Source organism: Squalius cephalus (assembly GCF_949319135.1).
Source record: "Squalius cephalus genome assembly, chromosome: 19".
Classification (NCBI taxonomy): Eukaryota; Metazoa; Chordata; class Actinopteri; order Cypriniformes; family Leuciscidae; genus Squalius; species Squalius cephalus.
This window is the reverse complement of record NC_137140.1, coordinates 19727496-19747017: the sequence shown is the minus strand read 5'-3', so window position 1 is coordinate 19747017 and position 19522 is coordinate 19727496. Positions and strand designations below refer to the sequence as shown.

The 19522-nt window shown below is 36.8% G+C and overlaps 2 protein-coding genes across 3 annotated transcripts; one reads left to right on the top strand and one right to left on the bottom strand.

The window, feature by feature from the left end:
• The first annotated feature begins 347 nt into the window (after positions 1-347).
• Positions 348-13904, top strand: tmem184ba (transmembrane protein 184ba). Of its 2 annotated transcripts, XM_079850952.1 has the most exons (10): positions 348-741; positions 2507-2728; positions 2809-2974; positions 5728-5818; positions 5989-6064; positions 6155-6246; positions 6341-6510; positions 9850-10044; positions 11129-11155; positions 11314-13904. In XM_079850952.1, exons 1-10 carry the CDS (start codon positions 733-735, stop codon positions 11541-11543), a joined length of 1278 nt encoding a protein of 425 aa, XP_079707078.1. In that variant the 5' UTR covers positions 348-732; the 3' UTR covers positions 11544-13904. The 2 variants fall into 2 exon arrangements, with proteins under 2 accessions (XP_079707078.1, XP_079707079.1); XM_079850953.1 differs by lacking the exon at positions 11129-11155 and having other exon boundaries at positions 373-741.
• On the bottom strand, positions 13371-18678 carry maff (v-maf avian musculoaponeurotic fibrosarcoma oncogene homolog F). Its single transcript, XM_079850954.1, has 3 exons — positions 18458-18678; positions 16672-16745; positions 13371-15212 (listed from the first exon to the last, which is right to left on the bottom strand). Exons 2-3 carry the CDS (start codon positions 16705-16707, stop codon positions 14769-14771), a joined length of 480 nt encoding a protein of 159 aa, XP_079707080.1. The 5' UTR covers positions 16708-16745; positions 18458-18678; the 3' UTR covers positions 13371-14768.
• Positions 18679-19522: the final 844 nt, after the last annotated feature.

Genomic DNA, 19522 nt, shown 5'->3' with positions numbered 1-19522 from the left:
ATGGCCTGCAACTTTCCATTGGGTTTTATTAAGCAAATTATCACTTTTTTACATTTTATTTATGACATAAATACAATTTAATAAAGGCGGAGGCCATACAGTTTATTTTACTGTGATATCCAAGGAATAATATACATAAGTAAATTAGGATTAATTGAGTATAAACGACGTTTTTTTTTAAGGATTTATCTGTATAATTCTAGCAAACGGTTAAAGAAGGTGTTCAGTATTACATAATTCTTTAAAATGCATTATTTATTGTAAATTGGGTTAGTCTTACAACTAGAGTTAGTCTTACAGGTGACTTTTATTTTGAAGTTTTGAAGCTATGCCCCATTAAAAAAAAAAGAAAAAGAAAAAAAGCTGCTTGTTGTTGCAGACTTCACAGACGCTTTCCACTTTTATCCCCGTTAAACTAATCCGCAAGAGATTTTATTCAACGGCAAGGGGAGCTGGGAAAGGAGGAATTACCGTTCAACGCAGTTCAACTAGGATTGTGTGTAAAATCCTTTAGAATAGTCGTGAAATACACAGTAAACGGCTCAAAGACGCGGCGAAGTACTACATGGGAACAAATATAAAAGAACGGAGCGCAGATTTCCTAGCAGAGATAAACGGCGCTGGAGTATAAACATGGATGACGGGCAGCAGCGATGGCTTTGAGGAATTAAGGCCGAATCGTTTCTCGTTCGCTTTCCTTTGTGCACGCCGAATGATTTTAAATCTGCGTTTATGTTATTGGTAAGTTGCTATTGTTTCTCTAGTTTGTACGGTGATAGATTGTTGTTTTTTTTTCGGACGAACTTCAACTAATAAACTAAATTGATGCTGCTCTTCCAAATAAATTCAATGTACAACACGAAAAGTGACGATAAAAATATGATTTAAAGTCCACCAAAAAACAAACAACATATCTGTCATTTAGTTATCGTCAAGTTAATTCAAACCCGGGTGACTTTCTTTCTCTCTCACCAGTCTTTGTTGACGTTTATTGTATCATTTTTTTCCCCATTCAATGTACATGAATGACTCAGAGTGTCAGAAAGTATTTTGTGTTCAAACGTCATACAGGTTTCATCAACGTTATGGCGCGTGCATATGACAAAAACTAAAGTTTTGTGATAAATCTGATAAAAGAAAAAGTCAAAGTGAGCTTGTCTCGTAGTGAAAACAATGAAGGTGGCCAATCATTTACTATATGAGATATACACTAAGTTGTAGACATATGAACATTGTTTAAGAATTTCCTCATTCTTCATGCTCTGTAAATATAAGCATTGAATCCACAATTTATTTTAAGTTTTAGTTAGTTGTCATGTAAATTATCATTGGTGTGACTGTCATCCTTCAATAAAGTCGGCATGAAATGAAAATTTTCCCTGAATTCCATACATGCGTTTCATTAAAAAAATAAAATAAGAACCAGGGGTGTAACAATATATTGTGTCACAAAATATCGCAATACAAAAATGCAACAATATGTATCCTGGATAGTGACAATATGTATTGTGTATAGTTAACACAAAATAAAATTTCTGTGTGAGGAAAAAATTCAAGTTTTAGTGTCAGTGCTACATTAAACTGCTATATATAATGTTGAATTTAGTATATAATAATGCAATGGGGGAATATTTGTAGATCCTGATAATGCCAAATGTCTTAAGTTATCAGTAAAAAGTGGCCTTCATTATTTTAAATATATCTAGTCAGTGACAGAGTGCAAGCATATTCGTCTAAAATAATTCTGTATTTTCAGCTTCAGAATCATGAATATTTTTATTCTGGTGTCATCATTGTCCTGTGCATTGGGTTATCAGCCCAAGCCTATTCATTTACACCCATTTACAGCATTTTAATCAACAGTAAATTTTTTGTTAACCTTTTACTATATATCTTCGAGTATCGCAATAATATCGTATCGTGAGTTCAGTATCGTGATATTTATCGAATTGTGACATGAGAGTATCGTTACACCCATAATCATAACTCAATTTTCCATTGAAATGACTGACTTCTCTCTGGTGACATATGCCAGACTTGTCCAATCATTTCGTCCACTTAAACCCCGCCCCTTTCTTACAATTGACTGCAAGCTCGCATTCAGATCTGCCTCCATCCGATCAATAACTGATTTATGACCACGTCCTCGCATTACAATTTTTTCTTTTTCGATAATCTGTTTTACTCGTATGTACATCACAAAACAAAAGAAAACATCTGTCTCTACTTCCATTTCGTTGTGACTTTAAGCTATAGCTCTGGCTGATTTTAGTTTCATTTCTTTGCTTGTCCACATTATTACAGAGAAATGATTCATGATTAGCCTACATCATACTGTATCACACTCCTCTATCATTTCCTCCAATTCACTTTCATGGCATTTTAAAAACAACCAAAAATTGTAGGTTACATCACATTTCTACGTTAGTAGACCCTCTCATTCAACATCTTTGATCCCCATGGTGCCATATTACTGATTAGCATCCTAATCTCTCTAACGCCGCAGATTTTGAGACGTGACGTGCCCTTGTCTGATCACTTTGGGGAGGAAGTTAACAGGATGGCTCCAGGCTCGCTAGCCACAATGGCCCCTGCTGGGCCCAACATCTCCTGGTTCCCAGAGGCTCCTCTGCTCACTCCAGAGCAGCCCATATTCCTCATGACCACGACGGCCCAGGCAGTGTCAGGCTTCTTCGTGTGGACAGCACTTCTAATCACTTGCCACCAGGTAAACATCCCCTAATTCAGCTAGGCTTGAGAATATAAACTCAATCAGTGCATTTCATTTTTGTTTGTCATTTTGTACAGATCTACATGCATCTGCGATACTACCGCTCTCCCAAGGAGCAGAGGCACATAGTGCGCATCCTTTTCATCGTACCCATATACGCCTTTGACTCCTGGCTCAGCCTTCTCTTCTTTACCAACGACCAGTACTATGTTTACTTCGACACAGTCAGGGATTGCTATGAGGGTAGGCTTTTTTTCTCCTCTTTCAGCTGTCTTTGCATGTGGAGCTTTAAACACGACACCTTTGCAGCCTTTTTTATAGCCGACTCCTGCTAGAGCAGCTCTCTGGATCTGAGGTCAGCTGGGATTTCTAGAAGCGATTGTTGCATAGAAACCGTTTATCACGCATCAGTGGAGCGGATGCACATGGATAAACTAATAAACCAGGTGTTCATTTGACACCAGACTAATACAGTGCATGGTTATTAGTGTGTTAACTAAAACTACAACCATATAAAAACATTTTTTATATATATATATATATTATATATATATTTATATATATATTTTTTTTATATATATATATATTTATTTATTTATTTATATGTGTGTGTATATATATATATGTGTGTGTGTGTATATATATGTGTATATGTGTATATATGTATATGTGTGTATATATATATATATATATAAAATTATCTTAGTTCACTTAGATGTCATGGCAACATTTCTCATTTTCATTTTAGTTGAAATACTAAAATAATTAAAACTAAATAAACTAAAACTTAATAACAACTATATAGACATAATAACTAATAAATGAATTAACTATATAGACAAAACTAATAAAAAATGACAAAAACACAGCAAAGTTATTGAAACTAGCTAAAATTTAAATAAAAACGGCACATAAAAATAAAATTGAATTAAAAATATTAACAAAAACTATAATGCTACCTCAGTGATACTAAAATAACACTGGTACAGTGCCATAGCAATATTCACATAATGTTTTTAAGTGATAATTCATTTTGGTTCTGGCTTGGTTGTAAATAGCAAGTGGTATAATTTGATTTCCATATATATATTTGGATAGGCTTAATTGGGTGTGAGACTGTTCCAAATGTTATGTGGGGCAATTAAAGTGGGAGGGAGAGATTAGTGAGCTCTTGTTCACACTAACTTGACCTTCAGCTGCACCGCTGTCGGTTTCTCACACACTGAAGAGCAGCTGTGGCTGCAGGGTCCGTGTGCTATATATAGAGCTGAGATCCAACCTCCACTGTCACTGTCACATGCAGAGATTCACACATTCACTGCCCCACAGAGCAAGGGACGAGGACAAATTAACACCCTCGGGTGAATATTGGAACAGTTCAGTCGCTTCATAAGCAGGAGCGCAGTTCTTGAATTTATCTATATGAGTCGCACATGCACGTTTCATACCGTTTTGCTTGATTTAATAGAGTGCAACAGGTTCTGGACATAAAAAACCCATTCATTTTAGAAACATTATAGAAACGTTTCATGATATGACCTATGTGATTCCAACTTAAATGTTTTATGTTTAAAAAAACCACCCTCAAATTAATACCATTATGTACTTTTTTTTTCAGACCACAAAAGGAGAAATAAAAAAATGCCCTGCACTTATACATACAATGGCAGTGAATAGTGACCAAAATCAAGCTTTTAAAATATATTTATTGCCATTTGTTTAAATGTTAAAGCAAAAAAATAAAATAATAAATGTACAGAACATTAAGACTTCTGGAACAAAACTAGAACATAAATAAAATATTAATTTTCATACATCACAGTTTGCTAGTATGCTACTTTATCAAAGTTATTAGTTGTTCTGCTGGACACATATATTTAACATTTTCAATGCATAAGAGGTGGGTAGTTCATCCCAAACCATCTGATCCACTTGATTGCAATAGTGTAAAAAGGCAATACAAGTCTTTAGGTTTCCCTTTAACTACAATGTCAGCTTTTCGGAGGCAAGACTGCTGGTCTTTTCTTTAACCTATTGACTAGACGAGGGTCTTTGGGTCTTTTTCCATTTTAAAACAATAGCACGCTTGGCCTGTAGCAAACATAATAAACACGCGCAGCCGTCCACTGAAGGCCAAGGTCAGGATGTTTGTTGAAAAATACATTAAATTTCGGTTTGTTTTTCACCAAACCCTATCGTATACCCCCAGAACACTTGGAATATATGACGTGTTGCATTGGATCATTCTTTTTTTTTTTATTATTGATTTTGGTCGCTATTCTCTGGAATTTTATGGCTTCAGAAAAAATTCTAAACGGTTAAAAAAAAAGTAATAATATTTCACAATATTATTGTTTTTACTGTATTTTTGATCAAATAAATGCAAGCTTGATGAGCATAAGATAAATCAAACAGAGCCCCAACGTATGAACGGTAGTGTACATTTTGGCTTCAAATCAAAGTTTGTAATAGTGTGATTCATCTCTGATCTGGTTGGTTTGATCCGTGCCTTAGAACTCTTATGGAGAAAATGAATGGGTACTAAAAATGTATATAACTGTGGGTGTCCTATAATCTGGTGTAGAAAAGCACATGGTGTACTCAAGGGATGAAGGATGCTGGTATTTACAGTCTTTTTAACAAAATTTCGTGCCATGCCCAGACCATCACGAGGGATGTTTCGCCGTGCACCACTGTGCCATTGTTTGGCATAGCCTTTTGTTGGTGTTTGGTGAAACTCTGATGAGGGGATTTAGTCCGAAAGGTCCGCTGTGTTTGACTGCCAGTGCCACAGTATGAGATTAAACTGCATAAGAAAGGTTCTTCTGATCATTTAATCCACAACATTCCTTACTACCAAATTTGTTTGCTGTTTTTGTATTAAAAAATGATCACAAGACTTGAATCTCTGGTTTTGTATCACCCTTGTGAGATGAAAATACAACTGCAATTGTATTCCAATGCTAATTCAATCTATCTTTGAATTTTTTCCACAGCATTTGTGATCTATAACTTCTTGAGCCTTTGTTATGAATACCTTGGAGGAGAGAGCGCTATCATGGCCGAGATCAGAGGAAAACCCATTGAGTGAGTGTCATATTCCAGTTATTCTCATGTGAAAATGGTTTTTAGTAATGCATGCCTCAGGATCAGTTCTCTTACTGGTGTATGATGAGAATCTATAGGTGCATTTGTGCAACTTTAATTTAAGTAATAGCTTCACATCTTAAATGAAACCTGCCTTTGTTTGGCTGCAGGTCCAGCTGTATATATGGAACATGTTGTCTTTGGGGCAAGACCTACTCCATTGGCTTCCTTAGATTCTGCAAACAGGTTTGATTATAAATGCCTTTTGTAGTCCTTGCACCTTTTTATAAATTATCAAGGTATTTTGAGTGATTTGTTTGTTGGTTATTTTCACAGGCCACTTTACAGTTCTGTGTGGTAAAACCCCTGATGGCCATGATTACAGTCATCCTACAGGCTTTTGGGAAGTATCGTGATGGGGACTTCAAGTATGTGCTTCTCATGTGATGTCTATAACAGTTTAAACTGTTAAATTGTAAAATTTTTGTAAGGAACTGAATTCTTGTATTTCTGATCCCACAGTGTCGCTAGCGGTTATCTGTATGTGACTATCATCTACAACATCTCCGTCAGCCTGTCCCTCTACGCCCTCTTCCTGTTCTACTTTTCCACCCGAGACCTCCTCAGTCCCTACAGGCCCATGCTCAAGTTCCTCATGGTCAAATCGGTCATCTTCCTCTCCTTCTGGCAAGGTCAGCAGATCTGCTGCTTAAGAAATATTCAACAAAAGGTCAAAATTGGCCCTATGTACTTAAAAACAAGTCTTATTGTCTATGTTATTCTAAAGGAAAAAACCTGCTCCACCCATGAAATAACTGTCTTTTTAAACCAAGGTGTTTATGCTAACCAATTATTGTTTTAGGCATCTGGGGCCGTATTCACAAAGCATTTTATCTTACCACTAGGAGTACTCCTAAATCGCACTAAAAGATTTTAGCTAGGAGTTTTCTCTTAAAAGTTATTCACAACGCCTTTCAGACCTACTCTTAGTAAAGAAAAATGACAACTCCTAAACTAAGAGTGAGTCTTCGTTGCTATGGATGACGTCATTACTCATGCACGAGCTTGACTGAAGTGACCACCTTGATTGGCTGATGATTGTAACGCGGGAATGATTCCAAACACCTCCCCTACGATGATGAGTGACAGGTCTGAGAATGCGTGCGCTACACAAGTAGTGCAAAGGACGGAAGGTGATGAATAACTGAATAAATAGCCTAAATGAATAAAGAGTAAGGCAAAACAAATAGCCTAGTAGCCTAATGAAACATATGGATTGATGCAATATCTTTGCAACATTATTGAATTAATCTGTCACTATATGCCTCTGCCTACGTTTGCAAAGAGAAGAACATTTTAATTTGATTCACAATGAAACATTACAATTAGTTTACATGCAATGAGTAGCCTAGTTTTGGTTGTTGTTGGTGGCGTTATTGCATCCCTAGTTATGCCTACGATGCAAAATTGTTCCCTCGCGATTGGAAGCTCCTGTAGCCGCCGCATACGCATTTCAAAACACCGCAACGTGAAATGCCACAAAAAGCGGTTTGTGAATAGGTCTTAGTGAGTTAGGAGTCCTCTCGACTTCTTTTAAGCTGTCCCAGACTTAGGTGCTACTTTTAGGGCTAAAATGCTTCGTGAATTACTCTTAGTGAAAAAAATTAGGAGTCCTAAAGTTAGGAGTGACACGCCCATTATTTTTAGGAGTTGCTCCTAAATTCGCCAGTTAGGAGCTACTTTTAGCCTTAAAATTCCGTATTCACAAAGCATTTTATCTTACCACTAGGAGTACTCCTAAATCACACTAAAATATTTTAGCTAGGAGTTTTCTCTTAAAAGTTATTCACAACGCCTTTCAGACCTACTCTTAGTAAAGAAAAATGACAACTCCTAAACTAAGAGTGAGTCTTCGTTGCTATGGATGACGTCATTACTCATGCACGAGCTTGACTGAAGTGACCACCTTGATTGGCTGATGATTGTAACGCGGGAATGATTCCTAACACCTCCCCTACGATGATGAGTGACAGGTGACAGGTCTGAGAATGCGTGCGGCCGTGCGCTACACAAGTAGTGCGAAGGACGGAAGATGATGAATAACTGAATAAATAGCCTAAATGAATAAAGAGTAAGGCAAAACAAATAGCCTAGTAGCCTAATGAAACATATGGATTGATGCAATATCTTTGCAACATTATTGAATTAATCTGTCACTATATGCCTCTGCCTACGTTTGCAAAGAGAAGAACATTTTAATTTGATTCACAATGAAACGTTACAATTAGTTTACATGCAATAAGTAGCCTAGTTTTGGTTGTTGTTGGTGGCGTTATTGCATCCCTAGTTATGCCTACGATGCAAAATAGTTCCCTCGCGATTGGAAGCTCCTGTAGCCGCCGCATACGCATTTCAAAACATCGCAACGTGAAATGCCACAAAAAGCGGTTTGTGAATAGGTCTTAGTGAGTTACTGTGCGTTCACACCGCCGCCGACTTGAGCTGCAAAGAAGCTCTGGCCGCCCAGTCAAAGACGCTTGTCTAAAAGTACGAGGAAGCTTGTTGACGCTTTGGCCGCTCTGACGTAGCAGCATTCTGTGTTCGATCATGGGAGAAGAGAAGTGTCGCACCATTAAATGTAAACAGAAAAAACAAGCAATGCATTCGGCAATTTAGGATATCGCGCAATTTTTGTCAGCACAGAAAACATTTCATCCCTGGAGAGTTTTTTTTCGACACCATCGTATCAATTGATTTTGATTAATATGCGCGAGGGAGAGAGAGAGCTGCATTCAAGACAGCGCTCGGGTGAGTAAGCGCGCGCGCGGCCGGGGCTCTCTCTCTCTGCTCGTTCTTATGCCCTGTCAAGCTGACAGGACTTTAAAACACATGCAAATGATACACTTTCACTCTATGATGGTTAAACTCTGCAATTAATATTTTTTTCTCGGAACTAATGTTTTGGTAGGAACGAAAGTTTACATCGTATGTTTCTCCGGAATCAGCCAGCGCCAAGGACGTCTATTTCGATTGGTTGCTGGCGTTTTGCCGCTGCTTGCCGCTGAACCGCGTCATAGCTCATTACCATAAAGTTGAGCTTCTCTCAACTTTCAGATTGACGCTCAAAACGCCCAAAACGCGACGCCGAGGAATTTGACGCTCCTTGCAGCTGAGAGAAGCCAGCTTCCATTGAAAATGAATGACTTCCGGTAACTTTGGAAGCTCAAGTCGGCGGCGGTGTGAACGCACAGTAAGGAGTCCTCTCGACTTCTTTTAAGCTGTCCCAGGCTTAGGTGCTACTTTTAGGGCTAAAATGCTTCGTGAATTACTCTTAGTGAAAAAAATTAGGAGTCCTAAAGTTAGGAGTGACACGCCCATTATTTTTAGGAGTTGCTCCTAAATTCGCCAGTTAGGAGCTACTTTTAGCCTTAAAATTCTTTGTGAATACGGCCCCTGTACTTCATCTTACATTGCATGCAGTTTAGTTATGAACATGATGCTGGGCAACGACTGACTGTGATGAAGCCTCTTAGAATGCAGTTAAAATGCCACTAAAAATTCAAGCAAAAAACAAAACAAAAAAACCCTGTATAGGTTTTTGTTTTATATTTATATCATATGATATAATTTAGCAATATCACATGAGCAAAAGTGCTTTTCCCCCCCAAAATATCGGCACAATTGCAAATGTGATGTTGATTTTATATAACAGTTTAATATACAAGAAGTTAATAAAGTGTTACATTTTGGACACATTATTGTCAATATTGCGCTCAATTTAGTAAAACAAGGGAACGAATAATATTGTGTGCATGATTTACTTAAAACGAGGAAACGAATTAGTAAAACGTGCTGATGTATTAGTAAGTCATGGGAACGATTTGTTGATTCGTCATCACAATATACATATTTATTCCCGCATGTCATGTGCGGTGCTCTGTACTAGTATTAACAGTGTTGCAGCTTCATGTTAACTTCAAGGTATTTAAAGCTATTGGTAAACTGGTCATGTGATCTTGCTGGTCTTTCAGGGATGCTGTTGGCCATCCTGGAGAAGTGTGGTGCGATTCCTAAGATCAGCTCTCCTGAGGTTTCTGTCGGCGAGGGAACTGTTGCGGCTGGATACCAGAACTTCATTATTTGCATTGAGATGTTCTTTGCAGCATTGGCCTTGCGACATGCGTTTACATACAAAGTCTACATGGACAAAAGACTGGATTCCCTTGGTGAGCTTTAGACCTTTGCTTCTTTGTTAATGAACAAATGACACCACATGTTTTTCCCTTCTCCAATATATGTAAAACGCTTATTGTTAAAAAGAAGTTTAAATGCACACTATTGTTAAAAAATTTGGAATGGGGAAGATTATAAAAAAGTCCCTTATGCTTACACAGGCTCCATTTATTTGATCAAAATACAGTAAAAACAGCAATATTGTACAATATAATTTTCTTTATATATTTAAAAATGTATTCCTGTGATGGCATTACTCTGGTCTTCAGTGTCAGATGATTTTTCAGAAATCCATATAATATGTTGATTTGATGCTCAAGAAACATTTCTTGTTATAATGGATGTTAAATATTTTTGTGGAAACTGGACAGTAGAAACTGTCACTTGTGATCTATTTAATGCATATTTTCTGAATAATATTAGTTTTCATTTAAGTATTAGTATTAATATAATAATACAAGAAGTATAAATACAATAAAAAAAATCTTACCCCAAACTTTTAAACCGTAGAATATATATATAGTGCTGTCATATCGATTAATTGCATGTAACATAAAAGTTTGTTTATATAATATATGTGTGTGTGCGTGTATATATATATATATATATATATATATATATATATATATACATACATACAGACATACAGACAGACATACAGACATACAGACATACAGACATACATACAGACATACAGACACACAGACACACATATATTATATAAACAAAAACTTTTATGTTAGATGCGATTAATGGATTTGACAGCACTAACACATCTATACAGATTCCAGAATGTTTTATTGAAGTTTCAAGAAAAGTCACTCTCTCTTAACATTTTGTCAATGATAATGGCTTGGATCTCATGACTTTCTCTTTTCCTCTTCTGCTTCTATGTAAATCATCATTTATTCCTCAATCCATCCATTAATATGGCTGATCTGTTATTTCAATGCTTCATTTTTTTTTATCTACCTTTCATATTCTCTTAATTTTGTTTGGTCATCCCATGCAACACATCCAACTTTCCGCCCATTTCCGTCCTTTCTCTGTTTCTCATTTTCATGCTGCACTCTAAAGGCCCTGTTCCTACATATGGACAGTACGGTAGGCTACAGTTCTTGATCTTAACACCCATCTCCTCTCTATTTGATGGGATAGTTTGACCAAAATAGAAAAGTCAGTCTTGACTCTTGTGTTTTTCCTCTCTTTCTCTTCTCCCATGCCGTCATAAACCTTTAATTAAGTTCTCCGTCTTTCTCCAGGTCGCTGTGCCCCCATGAAGAGCATCTCCAGCAGCTTGAAGGAGACCATGAATCCTGGAGACATGGTTCAGGATGCCATCCACAATTTCTCCCCAGCCTACCAACAGTACACCCAGCAATCCACCCTGGAGCAGGGAGTCACCGCACCGCCCGTATCCCGTAATCACAGCTGCTTGAGCGCCCGGGACAATGAGAAAACCCTGCTGCTTAGCTCTGATGATGAGTTTTAACTCGCTTCCCATCGTCCTGAACGAAGGTACTCCGCAAGGGACTGTTTACTGCTGTGGTAGTGTAATGATGAGGTTAAGATAACGTAGGGACAGGTTATTAAAGGACCATCTTAAGCAAGTAGAGACGTTCTAGTGCAGTAGAATATGAAATTAAGCTGCTTATACTTAGTCGTTAAAACAGACTTCAATGATGCGCTTTTGTCCGATGTTGTTTATACAAAGACTTAAATAATACGTTCATCTGTACGTTTGCATTTTTGGCCAAATTTTGAAATCCTACATGGTCTGACTTTTCAGCGTTTGAATTGATGTATTTTTTTTAAGCTTCTAGTTTTACATAGTGGATGTTTGCACATCCCAGCATATTTATAAAGAGCAGTGTATTGGAGGGCCGTTCGGTGGGAATGTTTCCGTTTCTGATTTACAAGTTCAAGTGCACCTTTGCTTCCCTTTCGTCAGTGTTTATAGCTCTCCCAGTGATTTAAAGGGCAGGTACAGCTGTGAATGAGAGAGCACAGTGACAGTAGAGCCAGTACCAGCTGTTTAAACACACCGTTGTTGTTTTGACGGATGATTTAAGGGACGGGGAGAGGTTGATGCTCCACGATAAGTGCAGTCTGGATTATATGGCTGTAATTGAAGCATTACTTGTCTGGTGCAGATTAGCACAAGCTTTTGTGAAAGTGTGACCACGGCAGAAAAACATCTTTCTAGGTTAGCGGAGCGGTTTAAAAATAGATTTAGGTTATGTTTCTTAGTGTATACTAGATTTCCACAAAGAAAACAGTCAACTTTTAAAGGGATAGTTCACCCAAAAATGAAAATGGTCATAATTTACTTGCTGTTAAGTTGTTCTAAACCTGTATGAGTTTCTTTCTTCTGTAGAACACCAAAGAAGATATTTTGAAGAATGTTGGTAACCAGTTGACGGCAACCATGGACATCCATAGTATATGGAAGTCAATGGGTGCCGTCAACTGTCTGGTTACAAACTTTCTTCAAAATATCTTCTTTTGTGTTCTACAGAAGAAAGAAACTCATACAGGTTTAGAACAACTTGAGGGTGAGTAAATCATTTTTGGGTGAACTACCCCTTTAAATAGGCATTGATCCTAGATATCCCACTAGAGGGAGGCATTTCTCACAGTTCATTCCCTTTATCTTTATGGGACACGCCTGTTATCACTGACCTTTTGAGAGCCACACCAAAGTCTCTCCCATTCTTTAGAAGCTTCCGCCATTGCGCTTTACCTCTTCAGATAGCCGTAGGCCCTTGATAACCAACGTGAAGCTTGCGGTTGGTTATGTACGTCTTTGGAGTTACTTATTAACTGTCCTACGCTTTTATTGGTACAATAGAGGCCAGTATAAACACAATGCAGCTGGAACCAAGTACGAGTATGTATGGTACCTGCTTATAGTTATGTTAGTGTTTTGCAGTGTATTCTTTGTAAGGGGAGGGCTTCTTTTAATAATATAGACGTTATTGTAACTTGCACTAAGCAGTTTTGTATATTTAGAATATTTTGGCAAGCTATTTGTGTACCATCGCACTGTATGTTATTATTCAGAGAGTGGTTTAAAGTAACATAGGAAGCGCTACATTACATTTAAAAATATATATATTTTGTGGAAACATATTTTGAAGTTACTCTAAGACGTTCTTTGTACTGTCATGTTATTTGAAACAGAGCATTATGTATTACTATGTCAAAGATTTTGCTTCTATTTTTTTCCCTTGATGCTCTGACCTAGGAAACAATAAAGAATTTTGTCTGTAAATATTTGTGCGATAGTTTTCACTCAATGAACACATGTAATTCTATGTACAATATATACAACATTTATTTCAATTAAATGATATAAAATAGACAATGAATTTACCATAGAAAAATACAGATAATAAATACAAACGTCAATAGTTTTTTTTTTTGTGTGTGTGTGTGCTCTGCCCTCTTACAAAACATTCGGCACATTGTTCTGAAGCACAAGTGTCATGGGCATGATATTACCAGGTTAGATTCTCAGTACTGACGATGACATCGCTAACTACACTTAATTAGAAAATCACCAGAGATATCCACGTTACCTGATCATACAGCATTACCCCGTTTACTGGAATAAACCAGGCATGTAGTTAGCAAGAGTCATCTCAACAACCATGGGTTAATGTACATGTGATATCATTTTTGTCTTTCACTTTCCTTCTGTCACTTTCTTATCCTCCTTTTTTTTCCCTCCCATGTGAGCCACAAGTGCTCACTTCTCCTTCTGGCTGCACTCTTCCGTATTTTTCTCTAATTTCACATCTTCCACAGATTCCCCTTCCACTCTCTTTTCCTTCTAATGGTATTTTTTTTAATATTCCAGCTTTCCAAAATATTCAGATACGTTTTTAATCATAAATAGCAAATAATATATATGGTCTTGGTTTTAAATACAAAAATACCACTACAAACAAGTCGCTCTAATATTAGTACAAATATGACCCTCACACATACTGAATCATATTACAAGTAATGGGGCTTTATACCTTACCATTACTAAACTAATAACTCATTACAACAAGTAAACATTACAAAAAAAAACAACAAAAAAAACACAATAATTAAAAGAATGACCCCAAACTAGTCAAACAGAAGTAGTATATAGACAGATCACAGCACTAATTACCTTCAAACATCTTGTTTGGAACACAAATAAAATAGCTTTTATGTCTGTTGTTGAACATTTGTCTTTTATACAAACATTAAAATATATATAAATGGCATGTATCAATAGTTCTGCAAGTTCTCTAGTCCCATGATGATACATTAATACCAAGGAGATATTCCAGCAAAACTAACCAGCTTCTGAAATGTTGGTGGTCCCACATGATAACAAGTTTTAGGACTATTTTAAAGTATCACCACCCAGAAAGCACAGTAATGGGCATAGAAATAGCATAATGCTATCATTAGCAATAGCTTTGTGCAGACTTCTGCACTTGTCATGATATTCGAGGCCACAACAACAGTACTGAGATTATTCTTGGACATTTATTAGACTGTATATTCAGTCTGTGTGTGTTTATATACGTAAGTGAATCTGTAATTCCCAAGTGGTACTTGTTTTTCTTCCTGTATATGTGAGTATACATGGTCCTGTCTGTCTGTCTGTCTGTCGGTCGGTCGCGATCATACTGTGTACCTATGTGTGTCTGCGTCTCCATGCGAGCGTGGGGCTCTAGGATGCTCCCTGCTCTCTAGGGGTGTGCACCTGCTGCGGTGTCTTCACTATGGTGATGACGGAGGCTGTGTTCAGACGGGGTGTGGTGGCGAGCAGACTGCCTCCTCCAGATTCCAAACCTCTGGCGAAGCGCTGGAGGGCAGCGAGACGAGCACCCAACCCTTCCAGCTCTCGCCTCATGCCTGCGTTCTCTGCGCCCAGCCGCTCCACCTCCCGCTGCAGCTCCTTCTTTTGCTGCTCCAGGGCCTCTCGCTGGGACACGCGCTTCACTCGGCAGCTCGCCGCATAGCCGCGGTTTTTCAGCGTGCGCCGCCTCTGCTTCAGCTTCTGCACCTCCTCGCGTGACAAACCGCGTAAGTGCATGTTGAGCTCGCGCACCGATAGTGACATGAGCTCGCTGTCGCTCAGCACTGGGACGTTCTCGCCACATTCCCTCTTCACCTGAAACAATGGGACAGTTGTATGAAGCTTTATCAGGGTTAAAGATTTCGTTTCAAAGATAATTTAATAGCCACAATTTATAAGTGATGATCTAGATCCAATAAGTATTGACTAGAAAAATATTCACTACAAAAATTCAGTAACACTTTTAACGTATTAACTAACATGAACTAACAATGAGCAATACATTTGTTACAATATTTATTCATCTTTGTCAATGTTGCTTAATATAAATACAGCTGTTCATTGTTTGTTCATGTTCACAGTGCATCAATGTTAACAAATACAACCTTTGATTTTAATAACGTATTAGTAAATGTTGAAATTAACATTAACTAAGATTAATAAATGCTGTATCTAAGTCTTGTTCATTCTTAGTTCATGTTAACTAAGGTAGTTAACTAATGAACCTTATTGTAAAGTGTTACCAAAAATTATCATGCTTTTTAGTGAGTTTATAGGTTTGAACTCATTTCTATTACATTTCCATGCCACTGCATATAAAACAAAAAAAAAATTTCAGTTACATTTCTGTGGTTGCCAGAAAAATACAGTTAAAATGTTTCAGGTATGTAATATTGGTGCCTGTATCCACCTTATTTTTAACGTAAGAACAGTCGTGGCCATTTGTAACTTGAATGCAAGGCTTCAGTTGTCATCCACTTCGTTATTTTAGCTGTACGAAAACAGCCCTTTATGCTGCTAGATATTAAAAACTGGTATTTCTTATTATTTTAATTTATTATCATATTCATAAACACACTGGTTTGTAGCGGAAATAGCTTTACAGTTTACCTTGCACCTTATTCTTCTAGTTATTTACCTATTGTGGCTAATGAATCATCATTTTTGCACAATCACAGAAAATAGCTTACTTTTTGGGGGATATTTTTTCAACTTATAACTGTATATTTCATTAAGTGATTTAATGTTAATATACCAAAATCGTACTGATAACCACCATAATAATACAGATGGTTCATCAGAGTTCATCATAAGTGGCTGGTCCATAAAACATGGCCAGAATTTGTATATAGACAATGCACAGGATCATACACACACACACAAACACCATCAGCGTAACACACCTGACACTAAAACAATGCAGTAAACACTAAAGAAAATGTAACACAAAACAATATAATGTACATTACCAATAACATAAATGAGAATAAAAGAAATATATAAAATATAATGATGTGTGATCATAAACAGTAAACGGGAAAGCCGGGACTCGAACTCGGGACACCCGAAGCACAACTGCACTATTTGTTTGTGCGCTGCCAATGAGGCTATTGGCGCCGACACACAATTGACTGTTTAAGTGTATATGGTAAGGTAACTTAGTTAACCAATTAACAGTTTTTTTTACTGTAGTATTTTACGTTTTTTTTTTTTTATTACAAACATTTTCTCAGTGTGTGACAAAAAAATGTGTATTCAGTAAAATGATCTTTACCTTGAGGGCTTTACTAGCTCTGCTGTCTGAAGTCATTGTCTGGTTTTATGTATCCCTGAATGTATCCCTGAAACCTGTAAATACCAAAAATAACAGATTAACATCAAATAAATGTTATATAAAGACCCAATGTATTGTGAATAGTCAAAGCTAAAGGCATGCGAGATGCACCATGATGTGATAATTCGTTTTTTTAGTTGATATCTGTCGGTAGTTGGCTTTTTTTTTCCGGCATAGTTTTTTTATTATATAGATTTCTTTATTTCTGAAAAATATTATATAAGTAATAAAGAATCAAGAAGTTGAAGTATAAAGGCCAGTTCACATCAAGAACAATAACGATAACTATATTCGCATCCACACCGATATGGTTCAGCTCGTGCTGCTGTTTTGCAGTCTGCCCTTTAAATACTCTGGCTCTTTAAATCAGGAAGAATTCTGATTGATTGGCTGTCAATGTTTTGTTTTTATCATTCATAAGATGGGGATAAAAAAATCATTATGAAAATTATTCCAATGATATTGTTTCTCTGTGCCATTATCGTTATAGTTTTAGTGTGGACTCGATTTTTAAAACGATTACTATGTTGTTATAGTTATTGTCCTTGGTGTAAAATGTTTATTTTACAGATTATGCGTGCTATTTACTATCTTTAAATAAATAATGTGATATATATCGGCGTTGTATCTTTAAGATATCGGGATCAGCCATCAAAAAAAAAAAATCCATATCGGTCGACCCGAACAGGTGTATCGCGTCATAGCTGTTAATGTATCGTGGCGGGTTACAATTCTTGTTTCCATATTTTCTAAATCTAGACTTCCCGTATCCAAACTGTAGCACTTTTTTCTTTACAGTGAATCATGCCTGGTCAAAGTCCAGATGAAGAAGTAAACGCTGCTGACCATGAGTTTCCCGTCATGTGTGGGAAGTGCACCTATCATCCGCGAGCTGCCTCAAATAACCGCCTGAGCTTTTCCACAGAGTCACAGTGATTCAGCACAAGTCCTCCATTCCTGTCTTCGCAGCAGCTCCTTACTTTCTTTTCACATTTCATGTTTTACTAAATGTATAAAATTCCCAGTTACTTAGTCACAACAAATATTATCACTCACATTTAAAATTATCTCTAATAAAACCCAGATAGACGATTTAGTGAACAACAAAAGTCTTGGGCTGTCGTTTCCCCCCAAACGTCTTCAGTTTAACGTTACATGCTCCAAGATAAATATTACTTACGTACACAGCGACAATTTAACCTAAATATTTTAAATAACCAAGTAACCTTGTAAATAAAACATAATAAAGCGGTGTGACAACGTAGGAATTCGTTTGACATATTCCCAGTTCAAACCAAAGACATTGCTGACTAGTCGTTTCTCATAGTAAACAACATACACGTTTAGCGTAGTTCCTAAGCATAATACATAAAAAATGTTGATAAACATATACGGTATATATAAAGCTTATACATTTTAACGGTCTGAATCGACGACATCTACTACGCAGCTATTTCCTTATTACGCGTTAGCTTGTTGCTACACCTAACATCGTGATAAAAACACACGCGATATGAGCTCATGATGACTAACGTTAATACTATTTAATTGTATTATATACTACTCCAAATCATCTTAATACAACATTTAAGCTATAACAGTTTCAATTGTGGCTATTATGTTAAAACAAACACTGACTGCATGTACTACAGCAGCTTTGCTAACACCCCTCCGTTTCCTTAGTGTAAACAAATGTCGAAAGGAGGAAAAAAATAGAAAATCTTGCCTTGTGTTGATTTCCCCCTCTTCGCTAATTTCAAATGAAGATGAATATGGATCTGTCCACGATTCTCACTGCTGGTCCGGTATTTCGACTGACATGTACGTTATCGCAGCACGGCCCGTGTTTAGACGGACTAGAGAGCTAAACGCCTTTTTCCCGGAATCAGTCCTCCATCAGCGGGCTGGATCCTTTCATTCATAAAAAACACACACACAAGATGACTCAAGCCTTTAAGAATGAGGGCGGGACCTCGGCGCACAAAAATATCAGTCAACAACCTTGTGAAACTTCTTTTTATTAACCCATTTAATCCCAGTGACATTTACGTCTATGTTTATGTTTATAAGGTCTAAAAAAAGAGTTGATGTATTTTACAATGAAAGTGCAAACTGTCAATAATATTTACACGGTGTGCGCACAGCCGTTTAATTCCATTAAATAGATACCATCCCAAAAAATGTAGGCCTATATAAGGATAATAAATCTCTTAATAAAAGTTTTACATTTTAAGTTAGTACATGCTAATCTTTTTTTTAAAAAAAAACTTGTAGGCCTATTGTATCATTTTAACATTTCAATTCCCTTAAAGGGATATTTCACCCAAAAATGTAAATTTTGTCATACTTACCCTCAAATTGTTCCAAATATGAGTTTCTTCAATCAAACAGTTGACGGCACCCATAGACTTCGCTAGAAAAAATAAATAAAATAAAATAACTAAGTCAATGGGTGCTTGTCTGTCTGGTTACCATCATCCTTTAAATATCTTTTTTTGTGTGTGTGTGTTTAACAGAAGACAGAAACTCAGGATTGGAACAACATCTTCCAGGGTGAGTAAATTATGACAACATTTTAATTTTGGGGTGAACTATCCCTTTAAATGTTTGAATTTAAATGTTGAAATTTGTATGGAAAAGCTACATTAAAGTAAACACATGTAAAACAAGCGTATGTAAAACATTCATACAGCTGCCAATTTTTATAGGCCTCTATTTTAAGGCTATTAAGTTAATACTTCTCTTTTTCCTATTTATCATGATTACAATACAAACAAACATGTAGGCTATG

What these genes read in the sequence shown, in the direction of transcription:
- tmem184ba (XM_079850952.1), top strand. An exon ending in CTTCCTCTCCTTCTGGCAAG is followed by an intron (nt 6,511 to 9,849) that starts GTCAGCAGATCT and finishes CTGGTCTTTCAG; the next exon opens with GGATGCTGTTGGCCATCCTG. An exon ending in CAAAAGACTGGATTCCCTTG is followed by an intron (nt 10,045 to 11,128) that starts GTGAGCTTTAGA and finishes TGCACTCTAAAG; the next exon opens with GCCCTGTTCCTACATATGGA.
- maff (XM_079850954.1), bottom strand. Translation starts at nt 16,707, where the DNA reads ATGACTTCAGACAGCAGAGCTAGTAAAGCCCTCAAG. An exon ending in GAGCTAGTAAAGCCCTCAAG is followed by an intron (nt 15,213 to 16,671) that starts GTAAAGATCATT and finishes CCATTGTTTCAG; the next exon opens with GTGAAGAGGGAATGTGGCGA.